At 52.9% G+C, this 23734-nt stretch overlaps 8 protein-coding genes across 8 annotated transcripts; 2 read left to right on the top strand and 6 right to left on the bottom strand.

Annotated features, from left to right (window-relative positions):
- Window positions 1-58: 58 nt before the first annotated feature.
- J4E83_008775 (uncharacterized protein) lies at window positions 59-949 on the bottom strand (the record flags this gene model as incomplete). The annotated part of the gene is made up of 3 exons (XM_049335669.1): window positions 59-221; window positions 275-417; window positions 470-949. 3 exons carry the CDS (start codon window positions 947-949, stop codon window positions 59-61), a joined length of 786 nt encoding a protein of 261 aa, XP_049185165.1.
- A 355-nt stretch (window positions 950-1304) lies between these two features.
- J4E83_008774 (uncharacterized protein) lies at window positions 1305-3003 on the bottom strand (the record flags this gene model as incomplete). Its single annotated transcript, XM_049335668.1, has 3 exons — window positions 1305-2370; window positions 2421-2814; window positions 2865-3003. 3 exons carry the CDS (start codon window positions 3001-3003, stop codon window positions 1305-1307), a joined length of 1599 nt encoding a protein of 532 aa, XP_049185164.1.
- A 1488-nt stretch (window positions 3004-4491) lies between these two features.
- On the bottom strand, window positions 4492-6507 carry J4E83_008773 (uncharacterized protein; the record flags this gene model as incomplete). The annotated part of the gene is made up of 1 exon (XM_049335667.1): window positions 4492-6507. The coding sequence occupies one exon, from the start codon at window positions 6505-6507 to the stop codon at window positions 4492-4494; it is 2016 nt and encodes a 671-aa protein (XP_049185163.1).
- A 799-nt stretch (window positions 6508-7306) lies between these two features.
- On the top strand, window positions 7307-8438 carry J4E83_008772 (uncharacterized protein; the record flags this gene model as incomplete). Its single annotated transcript, XM_049335666.1, has 3 exons — window positions 7307-7486; window positions 7536-8152; window positions 8201-8438. The coding sequence occupies 3 exons, from the start codon at window positions 7307-7309 to the stop codon at window positions 8436-8438; spliced, it is 1035 nt and encodes a 344-aa protein (XP_049185162.1).
- Window positions 8439-8951: 513 nt separating this feature from the next.
- Window positions 8952-10600, top strand: J4E83_008771 (uncharacterized protein; the record flags this gene model as incomplete). Its single annotated transcript, XM_049335665.1, has 2 exons — window positions 8952-9987; window positions 10038-10600. 2 exons carry the CDS (start codon window positions 8952-8954, stop codon window positions 10598-10600), a joined length of 1599 nt encoding a protein of 532 aa, XP_049185161.1.
- Window positions 10601-13327: 2727 nt separating this feature from the next.
- On the bottom strand, window positions 13328-14065 carry J4E83_008770 (uncharacterized protein; the record flags this gene model as incomplete). The annotated part of the gene is made up of 3 exons (XM_049335664.1): window positions 13328-13774; window positions 13823-13945; window positions 13997-14065. The coding sequence occupies 3 exons, from the start codon at window positions 14063-14065 to the stop codon at window positions 13328-13330; spliced, it is 639 nt and encodes a 212-aa protein (XP_049185160.1).
- A 2881-nt stretch (window positions 14066-16946) lies between these two features.
- On the bottom strand, window positions 16947-18190 carry J4E83_008769 (uncharacterized protein; the record flags this gene model as incomplete). The annotated part of the gene is made up of 3 exons (XM_049335663.1): window positions 16947-17553; window positions 17609-17850; window positions 17897-18190. The coding sequence occupies 3 exons, from the start codon at window positions 18188-18190 to the stop codon at window positions 16947-16949; spliced, it is 1143 nt and encodes a 380-aa protein (XP_049185159.1).
- A 3080-nt stretch (window positions 18191-21270) lies between these two features.
- Window positions 21271-22911, bottom strand: J4E83_008768 (uncharacterized protein; the record flags this gene model as incomplete). The annotated part of the gene is made up of 2 exons (XM_049335662.1): window positions 21271-22146; window positions 22222-22911. The coding sequence occupies 2 exons, from the start codon at window positions 22909-22911 to the stop codon at window positions 21271-21273; spliced, it is 1566 nt and encodes a 521-aa protein (XP_049185158.1).
- Window positions 22912-23734: the final 823 nt, after the last annotated feature.

Here is a 23734-nt window from a genome sequence, read left to right as displayed (position 1 = left end):
TATCGAAGTAATGTATGCGCTTCTAATGTTGCTATTTCTTTACCGAAGTAATGCTATGCTATATGGTAGACCAGGCATTATCGATCGGTATCATTGCGCCGTTGATCATAGTCGACTCTTCTGAAGCGAGGAAAGCAATACCACGGGCGACGTTGTCTACCCCGATGTAGGGAACCGGTGTACCCTCACTGTCTTTCGATACGTGCATTTGCACGATGGGACTGTATGAGTAAGCAAAGGCCAGAACGTGCAGGTGAAGCCCATCAAAACTTACAAAAATGCGTTGAAGCCAGCGGAATCGAAGTGCTCCATCTGGACCGACGAAGCGATGTTGGTTGCAACACCACCGGGCAGCACACCATTGCACCGGATGCCTTCCTTGTGGAAGCGCCAAGCCACATTCTTCGTCGCACCGACCTATCAATCGTCAGCATCGACAGATCATCCCCTAAAAAGGAGCGTTTCCTACCAGACCGTGTTTGCTAGCAGTATACGCGATTCCCGCACTTGCCCCCGAAGTCCCCGCTTTGCTACCCACGTTGACAATCGCACCACCCTTCTGCTCCTTCATCGCCGGCAGGACCGCCTTCATCATGCGAATAGGTACTGTCAAGTTGATCGACATCACCCTCTCCCACTCTTCCTCGTGAATCGTGTCCGCACTACTCCAGCCATCGCTCACGCCCGCGCAGTTGACCAACACATCAATGCGGTTGTGCTTGCCGACGCACTTCGCCACTGCATGTTCTGCAGCTTGGGACTCGGTGAGATCAGTTTGGTAGAATGTGAACGTCGAATAGTCTTCCGCGAGCTTCTGCGGCTGTGCGCCAATGTCTATGCCGAAAACTGAGGCGCCTCGCTCAAGGAAGAGACGCGTTGTTGCTAGGCCGATACCGGAGCTGCAGCCGGTCACTATTGCGACTTTGTCTTGGAGGGTGGAAATGGACATGTTGGATTGGGGTTGATATTAATTGATGTATGGATGCGGATTGATAGATGAATCATACGCTATTGGCGTTGCCCGCTGGTGGAAAACTTGGGATGACGTCAACGGTTAGCGCGAAGACGAGACCCACTTTTGGCGGTGCCCTTTTGAACGCGTTCTCTTCGGCGCCACCTCATCTCCATCATCGACATCTCATTGCACAACAGACCTCGAGGGGAAAGGAACTCAGGTTTAACAAAAGAAATGGGTATATTGTGACCTATCATGACAGCCATGGCACACGACCATGCCTTCCAAAAGCCATGCAAACGGAGCTTCTCCCCACGCATCAACGCGTCAACACACTGCCACTGACCATCTAGATCACTTCTTCCATGCGGTGAACATCACTGTCCTTCGTCCATCGCCGAATTCGCTTGCCCAACCCAAAGTACAACGGGAATACAAACAGCGCAGGCCCCATTGCGCAAGCGAAAATGACCATGGCGGGGGTAATCCACCCATTCTTGCTCACGTGCGCAAGGTCGAAAACCCAGTAACTGTACGAGAAACCGATGAAGTTCTTGCAGACTGTAGCGACAACCATGATCTCTCCGGAGATGGGCTTGTAGCAGTCGATCGCGTAGGCGATGGCGATGGTGGGCACGGTGGTGACGCTGAGGCCAGCCAGCCCGTAGCCCCAAACCACGATGTGACCCCACGCCCACTGCTGCTGGTATGCAATGCCGCCGAGGATGATCGAGAGCATCATGATGACGACGTAAATGAACAAAGCCGGAAGGCGCATCTCCGCTTCGCGCACGCCGCCATTCTTACGTGCTGCGCGGGCAGATACCCAGTCGGAGTATGGGCCTGCTGTTGCTAGCCCGAACAAGGCGCCAATCGCGAACGCGAAATTTGTATATCCAACTTGATCTGGCTTGAACAGGTACGGAGGTGCAGCGAGGACAGGCGACTCGGTGAGATTGAAGAAGAGCAGGATGTCGGCTGGGCCAGCAAGCATCAAACCTGCCCACAAGATGATCGGGTTGAAGAAGACCTTGATGGGCGTCCAGGTGTCGCGCACGACAAATATCTTCCACCTCGCATCTGGCTTCATGAACGGCATGAACTGGGCGCGAGATGGGCGCCCCTGCACAGTGATGGGCTGCTCGAGTGAGCTCCGCTCCGAGTCTTGAATTCCGGCCTCCGTTGCTTGTTTTTCGAGCTTGGTCTGGTCCTCGTTGCTGGCGTTGCTGCTGGTGGATTGGATGATTGTTGTGTTGCCGCGATGGTATTTGGTCTCGGGGAAGGTGAGTGCGATCAGAATGACTGAAACACCAGACAATGCGGTCTCTAGCCAGAAGAACGACTGCCAGCCATAATGAGCTGCCATGGAACCAGCCATGATCGGACCCAGGAAAGCTCCCATGAAGTAGCCGGTGCTGCAGTATCTGTTAGATGGAGCTCGACCGCGCGAAGGAGCATCGCTTACAAGTATACACCCGTCCAGAGACCCCTCTCGTGCTGGTAGAAGACATCGGCAATCATCTGCACAGGGATACTCTCGCTCGTCGCACAAGCCAGACCGTTGACAGCACGCGCCGCCAGCAGACTACTATGACTGGTCGCCATCGCCTGCCATACGCATGACAAAAGAATGAACACGGAAAAGGTCAAGCTGATAGCGCGTCGACCGAAGATATTGGAGAGCGGCACGATGATGAAGTTGGCGAAACCGAGTGTGATAACGGTGATGCCAGTCAGCATAGCCAACTGATTGTTGTTAAGGTGGAACTGGGCGCCCAGAAGAGGGAACATCGGCGCAATGGATAGTGCGCCGGTAACGGAGATCCAAGTGAAGAGCCATTGCGAGGCCATCACCATGACTGTGATAGCTGTCAGCGAAGACTCAGGCGTTGGCGAAGGGTCAACATACGCTTCCATTTCCGGGTCCAATTCAAAGGATCGCGAGGATCAGAAGAGGGTGTGGGTATGAGCGTCTTCTGTGCAGAGCTATCCTCGTTGATAATCTCCGTACCAGGGATGAGTTCAACATCGCTGTGGTTGGTCGCCATCTCAAAGTCGTTCGCCGCGATCTATCTTTCGTGTCTTGATCCCTCCAGCACGAACGCGCGGCGAGCCTGTCAACTTATACGCCCCCTCCATGCTCGGCAATGTTGCGCTCCACGGTTCATGGATGTTTAGTTTCCCGCGGATGATGCATCACTCGGCTTCCAGTGCCATGTAGTGAGACACCATTTGCTGCGACGATCAGCAGTCACAGTTGATCCATGTATTGAACTAGCGGGTGTCAGCTAACGCAATATCTGGGCTATAGTAGCGAATGATGGTGTCGTGAAACCAACGACATTCGAGCCTTCAAGACGATTATTGGACGTGTTCGCACTTCCGTAGCGCAATTCACATATCCTTGCTGAACGATCATTGGGGAACCGCTGGCTGCTTGATACAGGGACTGCATATGCTTTTCGAGCTACCTGGTTCATGCGCTAGGTCCGCGAGGAAGGGAAAGTTGCTTGTCGTGCAGTTGCGCAACCCGCCAATCCTGTTCCACCACCTGCATGATGCGAGGTACAAGGCTGACGTACGAGAAACCTTATCAATAAGCTTGTGCATGGCGCATTTTACCCTGTCTTCAGCCGAACCATAGCATACTGTTGCAATGACTTGAGCAGTCTTCCTCTCCGACGCAATCTGTTTTGCATCGGCTCTAGCGTATTTTTTGCTTCTCTTCGACCCAGCAGGCGCAACTCGAACACTGTAAGTCTCTCAGCGCATTGCTGAAAGTATCTTCGCCTTTCCTGTATCTTATCAACATCACCTGCAAGGTTGCATAGTAATCATGAAGCTTTACTCTTCTCGGCATTGGAAGTGGAGACCCATCGTGCTGATGGCGGGCGCGCGCCATTCGGGAGGTCGCATCCTGGCACCACCGGAGAATGTGGGGATGCGCGCTGACGGACTCCCGCTACGGGGGACGCCACTAGGCAAAACACTACGTCAAAGTTATTAGGGCTACTCGAACAACAGCTGTCTGGTCTGAACTTTGGAGCTGGACTGTTGCAGAAGACTTGGCGGTAATGTTTCGTTTTGTGGAGTGCGGGTCGTGCCGAATGTGTCGCGGAAGTGCCGTTTCGAGCGCATCGCTGCAACTTGCGTATCTACCCAGGTACTGCAGGACGTATGGGAGAAAGGTACGGTCAGATTCTCGGGGTCTGTTTGATGCATGTCTGCGAGAAAGATCATAACAGATAGCACCAGTAAGATGCAACGCCGAAATCCCGATACAAAGTCGTGATAATCGAGGACACGCCCCGCCTCAACTTCGACCTCACAGGCAAGTTGTGCCGTAACATCTGGTACATCGATAGCCGACAGCAAAAGTAACCACACTCCAATAGTTTCACAACATGAAGCATTGGATAAATTAACTCCGCGGTCTACTTGAAGCGCGGTTTTGTTTTGGTATCTTATCAACAGTAGCTGAATGTTTCCAGGGCTTTGTTGCGCAACCAATCGCATCCCTTGCAACTACGCTTGCCTCAGAGCTTCGCTGAAACACCGACGGCTGCTTCCGTTGTTCCAAGGAAGATGCGCTTGTCCATTATCGACAGTTCTTTCCAAGTTTGAGAGCGCGGACGCGTTTGTGGCGAAAGTGCCTTCAGGTGGATCCATCGTGCTGCGATCTCCCGTGCAACAGGGTCTGGGTTTGCTTGCGCATCGTACATCAGCGCGACGCTGCTGGTGATGATCTCGAGATGCTGTAAAATACCTCGTCCACGGTATAGCAGCTCCTCTTTCTGTGCATTATGAACAACGTCGTTGAGCGCCTGAAGTCTCTCCTCGACAATCGAGACTTGATCTTGGAAGATGGGAGCACATCGACCGAGCACGTCCCTGACCCACGGTGTGAAGATGCTCTTCATGATATCGCCGCCGCCCAATCGCTTATCGGTGAGTACCCGAACGACATCTTCTGCCATGACGCTGACGGTGCCTTCCCATATCGGATTGACGAGGTTATCTCGATAGATCTTCGCGATGTTCATGAGCCCGCCGTCTTCGTTGTTCTCGCAGTACCCGACACCGCCGAGGCATTCCATGCACTGTCGCAAGCCGTCAACGGATGCGACGCTGACTTGCGCTTTCATTGCGGGCAGCAACAATCTCAGTAAAGCCGCTACCGTGGTCTTGTCGCTCGGAATCAGATGCACGGCTTTTGTATTCGCGACCATCTCGTCCCAATCCTGTTCCAAAGCGCCCTGTAGAGCAACACCGAGATAGGTGAAGTGCGCACCGGCCCAGTACTTTACTGTTTCTTCAGCCATCCATGCGAGATGCGCTGGGTTGTCTTGAAGTAGTCCGCCACGCACTTTGCGTAATTTGCTGTAGGCGCGGGAAATTGCCAGACCACGCGCCCAACTCCCTACACTACCAGCTGCGGTGTATAGTCGCGTGATGTTGAGAATGGCGGAAATCTCCTTCACACCCTGGCCTTCTTTGCCAATGAGCCAGCCGCGTGCGCCGTTGAGCTCGAGCTCCGCAGTTGGTAGTGACTTTGTTCCGAGTTTGTTCTTCAAGCGCTGGATGCGAACGCCGTTGAGCTCGGTGAGAGGCGGGACTTCTTCGTTAAAAGCATCGCCTTCCAACGATTGCCCTCCCACGCATCGTCGCATGGGCATGTAGAAGGCAGACAGGCCGCCTTTGTCTGTTCGCGCGAGGAGTACAGCCATCTCCGAGTCCGTTGCGCTGCTGAACCACTTGAAGCCACGTATCTTCCAGGGGCCCAGTTGCATTCCAACTGCATCGCAATCTCTTCCTCGTTTTGCATCTTCATCCAGCTCCTGCGTTGCCATGCGTCGAGCAAGTGTCTCCGTGCCAGATACATCGCTTCCGCCCGATCGCTCTGTCATCCATTGTCCGCTTGTCCAAGCCACATCAGGGTCGCGACTACATACTCGCCGATATGCTTCCCGTAGCACTTCGCCTCGACCCGGCTGATCACCATCTTCGTCGTTCTTGTGTTTGTCCAACAACGTCGCGGCGCCATCGGTCATGCTTTGAGGGCATGCGGTCATGGTACCTGTCGGGCCCCATACATGGCCTCGGACAAATTGTCCCACGCGTCTATTGAAGCGGCGATCAGATTTGTCATAAGCCACCGAGACGAGGCCTTCACGATAGCCGATCTCCTTTAGCTTCTGCCACCCTGTCGTCGTCCATAAGGGATCGTTCTTGTTTTCTGCGCCGAAAGTAGATAGCAGACGCAGTACCGGGTGGTTGGTTTCCGCATCCGTGGCGTACTTCAGAATGGATGGATTAAGTGATAGACGTGCTAGGTGATGGGCACGCTTGGTAGCCTCCGTTGCATCCTGTGGCAGGTAGAGATCTAATATCCGCGCGATAACTTTGTCATCGGAAGCTTGTGTTGACTCCGAGTGCGGACTACGGAAAGCCTTTGGTAGCAAAGTCGGACTGGTATATTGTGGCGGAAGTACCGGAAGGGCCTGGAAGAACCCTGATGTTGAGGAGGAAGCCTGAGGCGGCTGTTGCGTCATGTTGGCATGCAAAGCAATTACGCAACTGAAGTAGAGACGGATAGAAGTACCTGTCTCCAGAGAAGAGACGATACTTCCCCGACGCACATGGTACCCAGCTTCATCGTTTAGAAGTATTGGCGCTCGGATGTCGCAGACATCCTCGGTTCACCCCCGCAAAACGCCCAATGGGGCAGTCGCAGCCGGATTGCAGCAAATCCGCCGAAAGCAACACGATACTTTGACAACCCCATGTCTCCTCAGACCTTGAAGTCCATGGCATCAGTCGGAAGGATGAGAGTGCGAAGACAGAGGCCGCTGCCGTACGGATTCCACTCGCGGTACCAACTCCCGAGATTCTCTACCGGATTCTCTTGCCCTGGACTTGTGCCCCCATGCTTCACTCATGCCGATAGCTGCAGCAATCAATATCAGACCTGTACAATGACCGACTGTGCACAACAAGATCCCTGTCGGCATTCTCGGAAGCGAAAGCTTGTTGTGATTTGCCTTCGGTATTGTAGCTGCAACTGCCGGTAACTTGTGTTAATTAACGACTTCATCCAAATGATCGAGTCGAACAATCGCCACAGATTCGTTGTGGAATGAACGTCACAAGATGTACGACTGGAAAATCTGTCGCATTGTCATTGGTATGACTGGGAGGAGAAGTACTACTGCCGTCACACCGTAATATACTCACTGATAGCAAGCCTCCACCTTGGATGGACGTCATGAAGACTCCTTGGCTTAAGAAGCCTCGTAACTTCGACCTGATGGCTTTCGCAACTCACCAGTAGCTAGTCATACCACTGTCGTCATGATTTGGTCCACCGTCTTCGCCAGCGCGCTCTTGACGCAATGCGCCTCTGCGCAGAACATGCTGCGCTTCGCCTGCTCGCAGCTCACCGTTGAGAGAGCCGATCCGTTGGTGAACCCCGGCCAACGACCCTCACCACACACGCATCAGATTATCGGAGGAAACTCCTTCAACCTTACCGTAATACTCTGTCCGATCCATAAGCGACACGTCCACTAACAGACCATAGATGGAACCTGGTGTCTTTGATCCTCCGACACGTTCGACTTGTACGTCTTGCACATACAGCGAGGACTTCAGCAACTACTGGACTGCCTCGCTCTACTTCAAGTCGCCCGAGAATGGCACATTCCAACGTGTGCCCCAGTTCGCCAACGTAGGACTCCAGCAAGACGGTGGCATGACGGTGTACTACATGCCGTACTCCGCGAAGAACAACAAGATGACGGCCTTCAAGCCAGGCTTCCGCATGATCGCGGGTGATCCCATGGCAAAGAAGCCTAATCGTGCAAGCATCTGTCATCGATGCTTGCAAAACGGAGAAGGCTTCGCACCCTGTGATGCGAAAGACACCGCAGAACTGCCCAACAAGTACTGTCCTGGTGGCATCAGAGCGACTGTCATCTTTCCGTCTTGCTGGGATGGGAAGAACCTCGATTCGCCAGATCACAAGAGCCACGTCGCATACTCCAACGGCGGAGGTCTAGGCACCCCAAACTGTCCCAGTACGCACCCGGTAGCTATCCCGCAGGTGATGTACGAGATTATGTGGGACACCGGCCGGTACAAGAACAACGCCTGGTACGGCAACAACAAGCAGCCGTTCGTTTACAGCTTTGGCGATGGGTGAGCGCTCCTCTTTCTGCTTCTTTGACAATGACTGACGAGAGACAGTACGGGTTACGGACAGCATGGTGACTACCTCTTTGGCTGGAAAGACGACTCGCTCCAGAAAGCCATGGATGCTTTGCCGAGCGGCAAGTGTGCAAACGCCAACTGTCAGGTGTTGAAGATTCAGTCTGCGCAAGACTCGATGAAGTGCAAGAAACCACAGCAGGCGGTTGAAGATGTCGGAGTGAGCGGTGACTGGTTGACGGAGCTGCCTGGTGGTATGGCAGTCACATATACCTAAGTAGATGTGAGCGCGCGTGGCAATGTAAGCGCTACCCACTGTATCGCGATCACAGTGCACATAATCGGCACACTCGCTTCCGTGCGAACATGATGTGTTGCTGTGGATGAGTGCAGAGGCAGTGCCGGCTGCCGCGTGTGTCGCGAAACGGGCGTGTTGTTTCGTTGAGAGGCCCGAGATTTGCCCGTGAAAGAACGCCTTGGCCCCGCCAAGCCTTACCCCTCAATCCTCCAGCTCCCCCGTGTTCCTCTCACGATAGCTCCTCTCAGGGCCTGGACCATCACGAGATACTTCCACACATATTGTGATTCGAGGAAAAACGCGCGACCGTACTTTTACGCGATTGGGCTCCCACTCGTTGGCCGTCAAAATGGTCTCAGCCTCATCCGCAGACGCGGCATGCGGCTCACAGCGGAAGATGGCAGCCGCGGCGCAATTGGCCTATATACTCAACAGTTGAGCCTCATCCCACATTGGATTTCCCAAACCAAAATCCAGGTAGCGACTTTCGCCATGGCTGCTTTCACCAACCCAGTTCTCCCTGGCTTCAACCCAGACCCGTCCGTCATTCGCGTGGGTAGCGACTACTTCTGTGTTACCTCGTCCTTCGAATACTTTCCTGGCGCGCCCATATATCACAGTAAAGATCTTATCAAATGGAAGCTAATCGGCCATGCGCTTACGCGCAAGTCACAACTGGATATCAAGACTCCTGAGCCGGGAGGCGGTATCTGGGCAACAACGATTCGTTATCATAAGGGTACATTCTACATCATTACCAACTCTTTCGACCGATACAGACCGCAAAACGACGATCGAGTATGGCCCCGAGGCTTCTACGTCAAAACCACCAACATCTGGAACGACAGCACGTGGTCCGAACCTGTGTACTTCGACCAGATTGGCTTCGACTTCGACCTGTTCTGGGACGACGATGGCCAGGTATACTTGTCTTCTACGTATAGGAAGCTTGACCGGACTCCTGGGGGCAAACTGAAAGACTTCGCGATACATATATCTACCATTGACCTGGAATCTGGTACGTTGAAGTCTACGCCTAAGATGGTTCGGGAGTCGGAATCCGGTATATCAGAAGGCTCTCATCTCTTCAAGTTGAACGGCTACTACTATCTCTTCACCGCGGAGGGCGGCACAGAGTCTGGGCACTGCGAATATGTGAGCCGGAGCCGGGAAAGCCCCTTCGGACCTTGGGAGCAAGCACCGCACAACCCGCTTTGGCGCAACACAACAGACGACGAGATCCAGAATACTGGCCATTGCGATATTGTTGAGGACACCCAAGGCCAATGGTGGGCCATGTGTCTAGGTGTGCGACCGAGGAAGGAAGATGACGAATGGCGAACTTCGGTTTTCGGTCGCGAGTCAATGTTACTCCCAATTCGCTGGGAAAACGACTGGCCAATCTTCAACGAAGGGAAACCAGTCACACTGCAGATGAACGGGCCGAAAGAGTCCACTGTTGATGACGACAAGGCTTGGAGGGACGTTTTCGGCGGGGTTAGGCTCGGCCTTGGCTGGTACAGGAAGAGTAAGCAATCCAAAAAGCCGACATACGGTGCGAACCTAACACGCCTGCAGATACGCCCATGAAGAAAGACTACTCGATGACATCGCGACACGATTCTCTTACCCTAGATGGCGGCCCATACACCCTCTCGATGCCCGCATGTCCAACGCTATTCCTGCGAAAGCAAAGACATTGGCCGGTGACGTGGGAGACCCAACTAGATTTCCAACCGAACGTTTCACGCGTCGAGGCTGGAACTGTATTGTACTGGAATCACACTTGCTACTCTAGCATTGGCATTGCTTTTGCAGATCGCAATGGTCAGCCTCAACGAATCATTCGACTTACCCGTCCAGACATGGAGACTGTGGAGCAACCCATCTCAGAGAAGGGTGAGGTAAAACTCACTATCGAGAGTACTGCTACGTCCTACCGGTTTGGCTATCGGGAAGTCGGCGATGGGGCACAGCAGAGCGCTGAATGGACATGGCTGGGCGAGATTGATACCCAGATCATGACGCGTAACCCAGACATTGGGCAGCCTTTCACTGGCATGATGATGGGCCTGTATTCTTATGGCGAACTGCAGCCTGTACTGACCCCGGCGCATTTCGCTTATGCCGAATTTCGGTAGTCTTACAAGGTCATTGTCCCGTCTGAGGATGACTTATCGCACAACCTGCACCGCAATTCAGGCATACATCATGTCACTCTTGAAGTACTCTAATCAGCACATTATAACAATGTTCTATTCGTAATGCTAATTCCGTGAAGCTACATGATCTAATCGCCATAGACATATCGGGTCATGCTACCACCAGGTGGCTACGCCCTTCAATGGTGCACGCACTCATTCCTCTTCCTCAGTCTCGCCGCATTCACGGCTCCCTTCATCGACACCTGCTTGCGGTCCAAGCCGCCGATTGCCTTGCGATCCAGAGCTACACTCGCTTTGTCATCGTTAGGATACTTGGCAGTGATATTTCCAAACTTCTGATCAGCCTCTTTAGCAATATACACCACCTCACCTCCTACCATGGTGAGCTGGACACGTTGGCGACCAATCATCTCTTCCGGCACAGTGAAGTAGTCGTTTTCCAAGACGATCAGATCAGCAAATTTGCCGACTTCCAGGGATCCAATGTACTTGTCTGCCCTGAGAAATTTGGCGCCGTTGATGGTGATCGCGCGAAGAGCAGCCTCGCGGGAGATGCCTTCACCAGGAAACGTGCCATTGTAAGGAGCGCCCTGAGATGCCGAGGAATGGGGATTACCGGGATCACCCGACCGCGTGACTGCTATTTTCAGCGCGAGGAACTCGTCGAGAGGATCGACTGGCCAGTCACTCCCGTATGTAACGGGCCGACCAGCTTTCTCGATCTCGGCATAGGCTTGCAGGTTCTGGCGGCGGTAGTCGGCGAGCGATGGGAACGTGTTGGGGAGGTATGAAGGGGCGAGCTGCGACCACTGGAAACTCATGATGGCGTCGACTTCCAACTCGTTGAAACGGCGCCAGTCATCCTCGTGAGAGAGCTCGTCATGCGCTAGACCAAGGCGGAAGTCGTGTCCGGGATGCGCTTTACGGAAGTATTCGGCAGCGTCAAGACCAACGCGGACAGCAAGGTCGCCGTCAGCATGGAGTTGTGCGTCTATGCCGGCGAGGAAGAAGCCCGAAAGAGTACGTGCAAGGATCTCAGGTTCCCAGTACGTCTTCCTGAGCGTGCTTGGGTCAGGTGCCCATGTCGTATTAGACCCATTGACCAAGCTCCAGTATGGCTCAATGAGAGCTGCCGTTCTTGCCGGATAAGTGATGACACCATCCAAGAAGGCCTTAACGGCCTGCCATTTGAGTGATGGAGCAGGCTGCATCGTAGAGTTGTTGTCGAAACCGCGGATGAGCTGGACAGTCTTGGCCACCAGATCAGGCACTTCGGTGACGGAGCTTGGAGCATCGATACGGTAGTCAAAGAATGCTCGTGCGCTCAGACCTCCTCCCTGCTGGACAGCCTGAAACACCTGGTCGTACTCCTTCAAAGCCATCGCCTCTTGAAAGGTAGTGATACCGGACTGGCGCAGTAGCTGCATAGCAGCTAGAGCGGCCTTCACGGCCTCTTCTGGTGAAGGCAGAGGTATGTCGAGTAGATCAGAAGCATTGTCTTCGAGTACACCTGAAGGTTCCTGGCTTCCGGGTAGCCGTTCGATATGGCCATTAGATGGGTTTGGAGTCGCCGCGGTGATGTTGGATATCTCCAACGCCCGAGAATTTACTAGGATGGTGTGATAGTCGCTCGAGCGGACAACTACGGGTCGCTTCGTCTTGAGCGCATCGATGCTCGTTTTGTCGACAGATCCACTCCGTAATGTGAGAGTCGAATAGTCCACGTTCACCGCTTCCATCCAAGCGTCGTCCGGTTTGTCGGGTTCATCGTCAATACAGCGTTGGATATGCTGGAGAACTCCAGCTAGGTCGAGCGGCTGGTAGTTCAGGTCGCATTTGAGGAGATAAATGCCGCCACCGAGGATGTGCATGTGAGAGTCGATCAAGCCTGGAATGGCAGCGTGGCCTTGGAGATTGACTACCTGGGTCGTATTGCCAATGCGTACTTTGGCATCCTCGTTTGATCCGACAAAGGTGATGACGCCGTCTTTAATTGCCAGCGCTTCGACCTTTGACGAATACGCGTCGAGCGTGTAGATGGAGCCGTTGTGGAACACGGTGTCCGCAAAGGATGGCTGTCGTGCTGGTATGGCGTTCGTTGCAGCATACAGCGCTGCCGTGGTGAGTATTCGCATGAGCATAGTGATTCCAGAGGCAGTCATAGAGAAGCTGGTATGGAGAACTTGATGATGAGAATGTTCATGGTCGGTCTTGATTCCATATATAAGAAACCATCCATCATACCGGTGTTCCTAACGTCCGTAACGCGCGAAGCATGTGCATTCGGCGCATACGGCCGGCCGAGTGTGATGCTGTGTGTCTTCCCTAGACAGGAAAGTACACGCGTTTCTGGAGTGGCTGATTGCTACGAAGTATCGCCGACAGCCTCATGTTCGGACATCTTGGCACTTCCGAGCCTTCAGAGACAACATCATCGGATGATATCCCACATAAGCAAAGATCGCACGAAGATATGTGCGAGGGGTTTCGGTGCTTCGGAGTCCGGAGGAGAGATTGTTTGTACGATTGTTGTACAACAAGTCTTTCCTGCAGAGTGGAAGAGCCGTTGAAAGAAGCGCACGAGCCTACATACACCCAACGCGTCGCAGTACATAGCGCATCAATGAGATGTATACGCCTGCGGCACGAGAATTTGATCAATATTGCGTCCTCTTGGTGCACCCTAGATATTGTCCACGCATTTTAGCCCTTGATGGCATCCGCCAATGGCTGGAACCACGTCGCAGCCAACTTCTTACTGCCCGCATCATTCGGATGAACGCCATCGCCAGTCATAGTCTTTGTGTCGAACCCAGTCCACGAGTCTACGACCGTGATGGGGCTGTTTGCAGTCGTCCTGGTTGCCGCCCATGTTTCAATCGCAGTGTTCAGGGCAACGACACGATGCCCACACTCAGCGCAGTTCGAAGGGTTCATGGGAATGATCTTCGCGGCGAGAATCTTCATCGGGGGCTTCGAGGCGCGCATCTGATCTACGAGCTTGCTGAACGCAGTAGTGATCTCTTGGGGCGAGCGGTTGCTCCAGACGTCGTTCGTACCGAGGTGCATCATGACGATGTCGGGTTTGGCGGATGAGAGCCAACCGGGGAGCTGGTTCTGGTTCGCGATGTTTATTGCTAGAAAGCCGCCCTGCCGTTCCGGATTAGCCATGCAATGGACGCGTGATGATAAGCTTACATGTCCCTCGTTCTCTCCGTCGTATGGAAAGCCACAGCCCTGGCCAGCCAGACTGCCTACAAAGTCGGTGTTCTTAATACCGGCTTCTTGAAGGTTTTGCCAGAGGTAAGCCCGCCAGCAGCCCTATGCCGTGGTTCAGTACCTATTGCAGTAGTATTGATGCAGGGTACATACTGGGCTACCGGTGATCGAATCGCCGAGAGCCATGATCTTCACCGTCGATTGGCGATTTGCTAGTTCCATTGGGGTTGCCGTTGCTGCTACTGTCAAGGCAGCGATGGCCAGCCATGCCGAGCGGATGGTGGCGCGCATATTGGCAGAGTGTACACTTTTCGTAGCGTGTTGGGCGAAGCGCAACTTCTAGGTTGTAATCGAATGCCTATGTAGTGCAATCTTGACGTCTTTCGAAATCAGGACGAAATGTACACTGAAGGGCTCAGCTCCTCTTATCCCGAGAATGAGCCAGCTGGCCCAGATGAAGGTCTTCGGGTATAGTATCTAGCCGGCGGTAACGACACCCTCTCCGATGATCATGGGGCGCTCGATTCCAGTAATCCGATCTCGCTCTGCCAAATCACCACGGACAATGGCCCCAGAAGTTGCGCCATGGATCCGCAGTTCATCTAGATATGATGCACCCCGCAATATGATGATCAATCTTGCACGAGAAGACCCACCAATGGAAGTTAATGAGGAGAAGGTCTTCCATGTCTGGTGTAATCGCGTTCCAAATGAAATGTATCGCTCTTTGCAAGTGCGACGGCCAAGGCGAGGTGAATAAACGGGTGCTATATGCGATGCAACCAGCGCGGCCCACCGAGCTCCGCGCCGAAGTGGAATGGCAACTACATACTCACGTCACAATCTCGGAAAGCGTGACAGGGGGAGACACATGCACTCCTGATGGCGATGGTGTTGTCGACGATATTGAAGTTTGATGAGAGTGGGTGTAGCGATGCGAAGAAAGGAAGTAGAAGGCCGGGTGGGACGATGCAGCGGCGCTCAAGGCCCGGAGCGGGTCGCGCACTTCCCCGCTGCCCCAGGCGGTCATCGACACTAACGGCAAAGGATTCCAGCGAACTATCATTGCATGCCCAGGTATCTACAAGGTAGCAACTGTGCAAAGATTAGTGATATTTTATTAATCGTATTCTTCAACCCCAAGACAAGCATTCTGCCATGTCGGATGATAGCCCCGAGCCGTACCTGGGTACCTAGTCTTGCTGAATGATGCAAAACTCAACGCCACGATAGAGCGGAATATTCGACCAGCCACCATATTCACATCTCACAGAGAGCGGTCCAGCACATGATGAAACACGAGCTCTTGCTCAATTGCAAGTCCCCCAGCGTGATACCTGGGTACTTTGGGTTCGTGGTGAAGTCAGACCTTGTACCAACCTGCCGTCTCCTTGGTCTCGACATCAAGGAAACAAAGACCAGAAGCTTGAGAGTGGTGCACCTATTCCCCTGCGCGTTCTGAATAGATTCTAGTGGTTATGCCAGACGCCATCTTGTCGATCGCAATGTTGCGACAACCTCAGAACCACCACGGCACAGAATGTGTAATGTCTGAAATAGAGTTTGGACACATCGCGAAGGTTTATTATACGCGATGTAAATAGAAGCTTCGTTGAGCTTTGCATCCCGCTAGACGCTACAGGTGTTTTCGCCGTGCCATGACATGTCAGATCTGCGATCGGGCTGTGTTTGAGTTCGCAATAAATTTCAGACTAGGAGGACGGCTCGGAGCTCTGGGTATACTTGGAATTGAAAGCCGTTGCAAGGAAGCCCTGAACGGAGTGAATGTACGTGATTTTTCCACGACCATGGGTACATGCCCGCAGAACGTTTCGCCATAGGACACGGTGCAGAATTCCGATCAGATTCGCATGCCGGGTATAAGGTCGTACGATTATTGACATGGCGAAATCAAGATTCCCATTGATCAGTAAACATCGTACATCTCAAGCCGATGATCTCGTGAGTGGTCACCGTCGAGCGTGATGGGAAGCGTCACAGAACATTAGCGCATCAACGAACCTACTCGGATCATTCCAGGATAGTATCGTCCTGGAAACACTAGAAGCTGCCCCTTGGGCACAACGAACATTGCTGCGCTTCCAGTTCTGCCAGCTAAGGCACGTCAGTCTTTCAAAACCGCATGGAACCCGGTGATCTGGCAGCCCAAAATCACCGGCCCTTCTTGTGCCGGTTTCCGATCTATGTATATGAGAGATGCGATTCGTCTAACACAAGGTGTTTTGCTACTGTGCTCAGCTACGCGAAGACGCACGGGAACCCGAGCACCAATTCCACGGAACAGGTCCCGACAGGCATTGGAGAGAACATCGATTCGGTTCGCGGACCGATTACGACAACTCTATACAGCCCGCCGCGGTAGAGATGCGTCCGCGACTCACGTTCGCGAAGGAGAGACGACGGGTATAAGAAGGCGACCGGCATGTTGAAGCGTAATCGGGCCGTTACCGAGATGCCAGACTCGAACAAGCTAGCGAGCGATACCTCTGGAGATGCCGCTGGGTGATCGACAGCCTCGTCGCCATCGTGGACGTTGAAATCCACAGGGAGCATCTCCGCCAGACGCGTGGCTCACTTGTCGTGCAGATGACGGCGGCTGATCGGTTCCACGCGTGCGCTGGTGTTGAGGCCTCATGCCTTACTAAAATAGGCAGGCTTCAAATCATAGCCCAGCGCTCATACATTGTATCGTAAGTACCTCAATGCGCTATTCAAGAACCCCTTGGACAATGCTCGAGGAAGTCCATATTCAAGCCTTCCGACGGGTGGCGCTGCATTCTCACCCGCACCCATAATCACGGCTAATAGTGGAGGCCAAGACTGCGATCAGCCATTCAGCGCGCGCCGGACTTTGACTGGAGAAACGAGTGGTGGACAATGAAAAGAGGCGTTTTGCACACTGCGCCAGCGTGAAAGGTAGATGATAACCGATATGCGTTCCCTGCAAGGCGGCACGTCGCGAGACACCGTGCGCTGTCCCGAGCCTTGAACACCGTATCGCAGGATGTGGAGGAGAGAAGATGAGATGGTTCATGCGTGTGCAATTCTCGAAAGAAGATGTTCAATTCTATCTAGCAATCGTTCAATGAAGTACTGACTTGGGTTCAGCGACAAGATCCTTCTGGCTCTCGCTGTCGCTGATCCGCGAACTTTGTTCGAAATGCTGCTCGAAATGTCGAGAAACGTAAATGTTCTTCCCAAACATGCCGCCTTCTTCTGAAGTCGTCTGATAAGGTGTTGTGCTGCCTGGCCGACCCAGTTCAAAGTCATCGTCGATGCGTCTTGCTGTGGTCCTGACACCAATTTGCTTCGTGCTGGCTCCAGTACCGGTCCCACCCCCGTATGCCCTGCTGGCATTGAGCGATGAAGAGAAGCCGGGAATAATCTTGACAACAAGTGGCTTGAGCGCGGGAAGCGATGCGCAGACGATGGCGAGGTTCATCTCGATCGCGGACCAGTAGGCTGTCGGTGCACTGTAGTAAGTGTTGTCGTCGGGATGTGCGACCAGGACAACGAGAGCGTGAAGGCGGAGGATCGACACGACACAGACGAACCAACCGATGGTGAGGATGGCCAAGAGAGCAATCTTTTGGCGCATGGCGATTTGCAATGTCCAGATGACGCGAACGGGAAGGAAGGCGACGAGGAGATCGGTTACGATGTTGATGCTGGCGTTCACATACCAAATCCTGTGATTCAATTAGCATTGCGCATCGTGAGGCGGAGCACTTTGGAAACACTCACGTCTTGTTGTCAATACACTTCGAAGTTGGCTGCTCCAGGATCTTCCAGTAGGCGTGGACAGGGACGCATGTGAAGATAGAGGTGATGATTGTGCTCACACCCCAAAGAACGCACACGGCCATGACGATGTGGAGTGGAATGCGCATCTCGCGCACAGTAAAGATTCGGCCGTATTGCAAGAGAATGGACACTTTGGTGAACATAAGGCTGGCGTTGTAGCAGATGATACTCCAGAAGAGGTACTGGAATACGTTAGCTTAGGATTGTAGATGTTGTACGAGTTCTCACCTTTAAGATGATTTCAACTCCGGTTGGAAACTCGATCAGGGCAGCGTGTTTGCCGTTTCCAGCATTCGCCTGCATGACCTGAAGTATGCCGGTGGCAATGGAGAGAGCCATGGAGACTACGATGGTGTAGTCTTCCCATCCTAATGCTCGTCCCAGGTATCGAAGCCGAGTGAAGAGACGCAGGCCAACGCATATCACCGCTATGCATGTAAAAGCAACGACGATAGACTTGGTGAGTGGACCCCGATCGTCCTCGGCCAAGGCAGCCGACTGCTCGGGTGTTAAGGGATCCATGGCTGTTGTGAAGAGAAACAGACGATGCTACAAGTAGCTTGTCGATATGTCGGACGGGCGTGGTGAGGTTACCAAGGCACTCCTTTACATATGTATTCGCAGTTCCCCGTGGGTGGAAGAGTACATGTGTCAGGCACTGCGCCCGGAGGTACCTGCACTGCAAGCTGCACGGACTAGGGTGACAGTTCACACAAAACCGGGAGGCTATGTCGTTTGAGGAGGCATCCGAAACTCAAAACTGATGGATAAACGAGACCCTGGTAGCAGTTGTAGGGAAGATCTGGGGGGATGGGGTGCCTAACGGAAGAGCTAGACTTAGCAGACGGCAAGATGTTGGCTGAGCCAATGAGACTATGCACTTCTCCCTGCATACGTAAATAGTCTAAATTCGAGGGGTACATCTCCGTAGCGGACCGTCGCAGTGAGCAAGACCACACCATGCATACGAACTCACTTGCATGATGCAGTCTATGCGTTTGCCATGGTGGATGGCGATCTTTGCCGCTAAGTGGACGTCTTCCAAACCACGAAGTCGTCCCTCGGTTCGCCGGGTGCAGATCATGCAGGTGCTTTGACGAACGAGCTTTTCGCGTGGCGCAGTCTGTGTTACGCAAAAGATCGCTTGGGTTGAACGAACGGCCTTCGTTGCTGAATGACCAGGCCGGCGAATTGCGAACGGAAGCGCTGTCATGGTGAGGTGAGAGCTCGGCACGAACCCGTTTGCGTGAACATACCGCAGTTGGTTCTCGTATTATTAGGTGCAATGACTCTTTCTTGAGCGTGCCTTGGTCGTAACTTTGGCGAGCCTCTGAGCCTTTCATCAACATGATATGTTCACATGCTGATGGTAGGATAGTGCGGGAGAGAACCTGACCAGGGTACCATTCGAAGATGGTGGCGTCATGTAGGAGAGCCACCAAATACCGGCTAATTTGAGTGGTGTAATCTGCCCGTAGCCTTAGTGTGACGCTAGAGGAGTCCATGGACAGTCTTCGTGTTCGGAAGCATCCCTGCGGATCGGATTTCAAACTCTATCATCTTTAGCTGCCTTACCACCTACCAGCCTGCTGTGCTCAGGTCCGCCGTTCGAGAGGGGCCCTGGAAATAACTGACCAGAAGCATACGTCGAACAATGCTGGTAGACCGGGCCGCCTTTGTCCGTTGCTCCGTTGCATTCGTAAAGTCTCGATTGAGATAGACTGCGGTTATAATGACGGAGGCGCCACGCCACGACTCTGGCATGTCCGTAGTCGTCTCAACAGGCGCTGGAGGCCTCGCGGCTGTGGTCGCATTCTTGTGCATCGCAAGCACCGTGCGAGGTCATCTCGCCTGACACATGCCTGTTTGGAACATTGCTGAGTCTTGCGACAGATCAGCCATCACGCAGTACTGCGAATGAATATGTCATTCTGACATCCCAAGCAATGCAGTGTGTGTCGTTCGCGTGGGAAAGGATCTCAAAAGGATCGTTTGTGAGGTAACATCCGTTTCAAGCTCGAGTACTGCCTCAGGAACGATAATCCCATGCAGATATTGTGCTGGTAGCGGCATAACGCGGGGTGCGACAGGATTCCTGCAGCTGAGGTGCGCCCGGACAGGGTCGGTTAGAAGGTTTGCGCTACGTCAGCGATGCAGCAGTACGAACACAGAGCCCATGTGACAACAGCTGATTTGTGATCTATTGCGCAGCATGAACGAAGTTTCGTAAAAGCGCGTCATGATTTTGCCATGTAGAGGGCGTGCAAGCAAGTGGATGCCTGGGAAGGGAGAAGATGCCGGAACCTCGGAAGCATCTCGTGAAACGTGATCTCAGCCGGAACGGGTCGATAGCGCCAAATCGTCTCCTTGGCGCACTAGTCTAATTCGAGACCGCAGCACTGATCGCGTGAGAGCTGACTTCGAACACCAGCCATGGACTGTGGTGTCTTTACTAGCCACGCAGATCTTCGAACCTCCTCAGCGACGCAGAATTAGCGTGCTGTAACATGGACCGCGTTGTGGCACGCAGGTCGATCGCTGTCCTCATCCTACAGTACCGCGCCTCTGGCACCTTCACGTTTCAATAGCTCCAGTATGTATAGCCAGGGTCTTTCCAGATCCTGCACGAAGATGGGTTCACCGTTGGATCGACACATGGCATTATTGGCATCTTTGCGATTGACATTCTCTAGGTAAGCGAAAACGGCGTAAGGCACCCCGCATTAGGCTGATCTGAACGGACAGTTCAAGCACCAGCCAACGTCTTCTGAGCATTCTCCAAGCTGCAGTCCAAGTCCAACGATCGTCGGCCCCTGATCTGCAGTCACTGGTCACTACCTAGAGAGTCAGAAACCTTCGAACCAACATGTCACATCGCATCAACACACCACTTCACGTCTGCCAGAACTTTATGTTCTCGATGCCATCTGCATGTCGCCGTTTCGGTCTCCAGGCGTTTGACAATGCTGCAAACAAGCACAAACGTGCTTACATATCGACCGCGCCACTCGAATCACGCTGCTGAGAGGATATGTGAAGCGCGAACTGACGCGGTAGGCGCTGGATGATACCCACTTGGATGTCAATGTCATAGTTGATCGTCCGGGAATTAATAACAACACTTGCCATGGACGCAAGGCAGTCTACAAAGGCCAGGAGAATGCCATCAACACTTAGCTCGGTGTCCAAACGTTGATAGGCGGCTACCGGAACTCAAGGCTCTCGTGTGCTGGCTAGCTTCACGCCTTGCGCCCAGTCCATCGTTCTTCGGAATTCGGATAAGCAAGCTGCGGGCGCATCTCGCTTGTCGGATGAGTCTCCGCTGGCGTACACTGAGATGGACGATCATTCAATAACACTGAACGTTCGTACGACTGCGTGCATCTGTGTGATTACTATACACATGTAAAGCTTCTTACTCACTAAGGTAAACCCGCGTAGTGTAGAAGGACAGTAACGAATTGGCGTTGAGTTCACGGAGCTTACTCACTCACATTCGCTGGACCCCGACTATGCTACGACAGAAAAGCTTATTGAGCGACAAATACCCTTTCTGTCTTTCTCTTTGCCACCGTGGTCCTATTGTGCAATGCCTCTCACTTTCAAGGAGAGAGATGCTGAAGACGAGAGTGGCCCTTGTCCCGACGCTCGAACCCAAGCCAATCAATACCCTGTAGGCCTATAGACTGATTATCCAACGATGACCACAAGATCTTTGCAAGACTCTCTATCTGTTCCTGATCCAAAGACGAGTCCTTGAGTTCGAGGCCGAGCTTCAAGTAACCTCGTTCAGGGCGACTACGATGCTGCTGGAATTCGCACGTATCATTTTCCGAATGCGCTATCGGTGTCAGAAGAATATGGCGCTTGTTCGGTAGCAAAGACCACATCTTAGAGCTTATGCCTGACCGGATTGGGTTCATCTCAATGCACTGATGAAGGTCCTGAGTCGAGAAACCAGAAGTCCTGTTGCGCTCCCAGAGCTCTTTTAACCCGTCGATCAATGCGCGCGTGAGCGACTCGGAGCCAGGAGCTGGATTGTCACGGCTGCTTATCAACTGGAATCGCCTGGCAGTCCCTTGATCTTTGTAATTCGAGTCGCGTTCGTCATTGGACACATGACGTACATCGCCATTACTCGCATACTCTGTGTCCAGTATCGCAAGAATGTCGCCATCGACTTCGTCCGAACAAAGGAAGTCTTCTGTCTTATACCAGTTTATCTGACCACTGGTAGAAGTGCCACCGGCCGCTGGTGGTTGCGAGGATGGCAAGAATTCGAGTCGACCGGCATTCTTATAGTGGATAGCATGGCCCGTATAGTACACGATCAACAAGTTACGAGGCTGATCGTGGGCTTCGACGAATGTGGTGATGATTCGATCCATCTGACGTTGTGGTTTGCTTCGGTGGTTGAGTTCGGCAACTTCAATCTCAAAATTAAATCGGTCCTGGAAGATATGTCCGAGCTCTTCTACCTATGATCAAATTAGAACACCTGCGCGAAGATTCTGGGTGGTGCTAAAGTTCAACTTGAATCTAAACTCACTCACTTCGTTGCTCGTTTGCAGCTCATCCAGTTCATCTGCCCATTTCAAAAGCAACACAGTAACTTTTGCATAGCCTCTGGGTGTTCCCATATTCCTAGCGATTGCTTCAGCCCACCAGTCTTGCATTACCACTGAATGCTCTTGAGCCCTGTCGCTTGTAGATTGTTTCAGCTTCGAGTTACTTCCTTCCAGGCCAGTGAGCGTCGTTTCAAAAGCTTCCGAGGCGCTCCTTTTCCGTGAACTATCAAGTACCAGCTTTCGTTCAATCTCTGATTCGAGGCGATCAAATGCATTTGCTTTGCCCTCTCCGTAGATAGGTGGCATGTGTACGTCGAAGAGACCCAGTAGAGAGTAAATTGCGTCCTCTTCACGTTTGGTTTCCCGCCCAGCTGCCCAGGACAGGCGCTCGTCTATACTGAAGTCTGAGAGATGCAGCGGAGTGGTCTTCAAAGCTCGCCAAGAGATAGATGTAGCCTGACGGATGGCCTGCGATAGTGTTTGCCTATCACCTAGGCGTTCACCATCAACGGTGAAGAACTCGACAGAAGATGGGGCGAGTAGTTCCTGTAGAGTCCAGCCTCTAGTGAACCATTTGCTCTTCTGGAACGCATCCTTCCAAGGCGTCCGAGGCGGAGCTATCACATCGGAGAGATAGACGTAGCATCTGGTCGAATTTTGATACCATGAGAACATGGAGTTTATCGCTTTCGAGAGTTCCACGCTATCTTTCTTATCAATGCAGCACGTATCCACCTAACACGTATTAGCCGATGCGCAAAGGAAGAAGAACATCGTCAGGTCACCCAGAAATATTCCAGTCCATCATTGGCAGCTTGGTCAGCGCAGAAGTGTAGTTTGGCATAGCCTTGCTTTTCTTTTCCTCTGCCTTTCACGATGTCTTTGAAGGACACTTCATCGTTATCGGAACCCCAGGTATGTGACAGTATGGCATAGGGTGGCAGCTGTCTGTCGTCATAGTCAGCAAGGCTGAACTCGCCGTCGATGTCACGTCGCAGAAGGTGCATGTTGTAGAAGCAGTGGAAGGAAATTGATCAAATCGACATTAGAGGTGGTCGCGATGGAAATTCGCAGATAGTGTGCTGACAGCAGCGGGGGAGCGAAAGATAACATGATCATGTCAGCAGTGGCGTGGCTATGCCGTTGAGGGATCGAGGTGCATCCTTCTGAAAGACATGGGTTGGCGTTGCGCGAAGCTGAAGTGGGGCGGGGCAGATTGGCAGGGTCTACACCGGCTTCTGGAGACATCCAACACCCTGGGCACTAGACTTTAACAACAAGAACGAGCGGTGACCGCACCATGAGCCTTTCGAATTTAAGATCTCTTTTCAATGAGGCAGAGCTGAGTAGTAGTACTACCTAGGTACCACCATGCGGCCATCTGCCGGCATGATGAGCCCACCCTGTTCGGGGGACACATCGAACGCCCGTCCTTAGAGGATACAACCAAAGCCAATGATCTAAGTGTTTAATTGCGGTAATATCCTGCTAACATTCC

This window comes from Alternaria metachromatica (genome assembly GCF_023757995.1).
Source record: "Alternaria metachromatica strain BMP 0045 chromosome Unknown scaffold_27, whole genome shotgun sequence".
NCBI classification, from domain to species: Eukaryota; Fungi; Ascomycota; class Dothideomycetes; order Pleosporales; family Pleosporaceae; genus Alternaria; species Alternaria metachromatica.
Note: the sequence above shows the minus strand (reverse complement) of the source record. Positions and strands in the feature narration are given on the sequence as shown.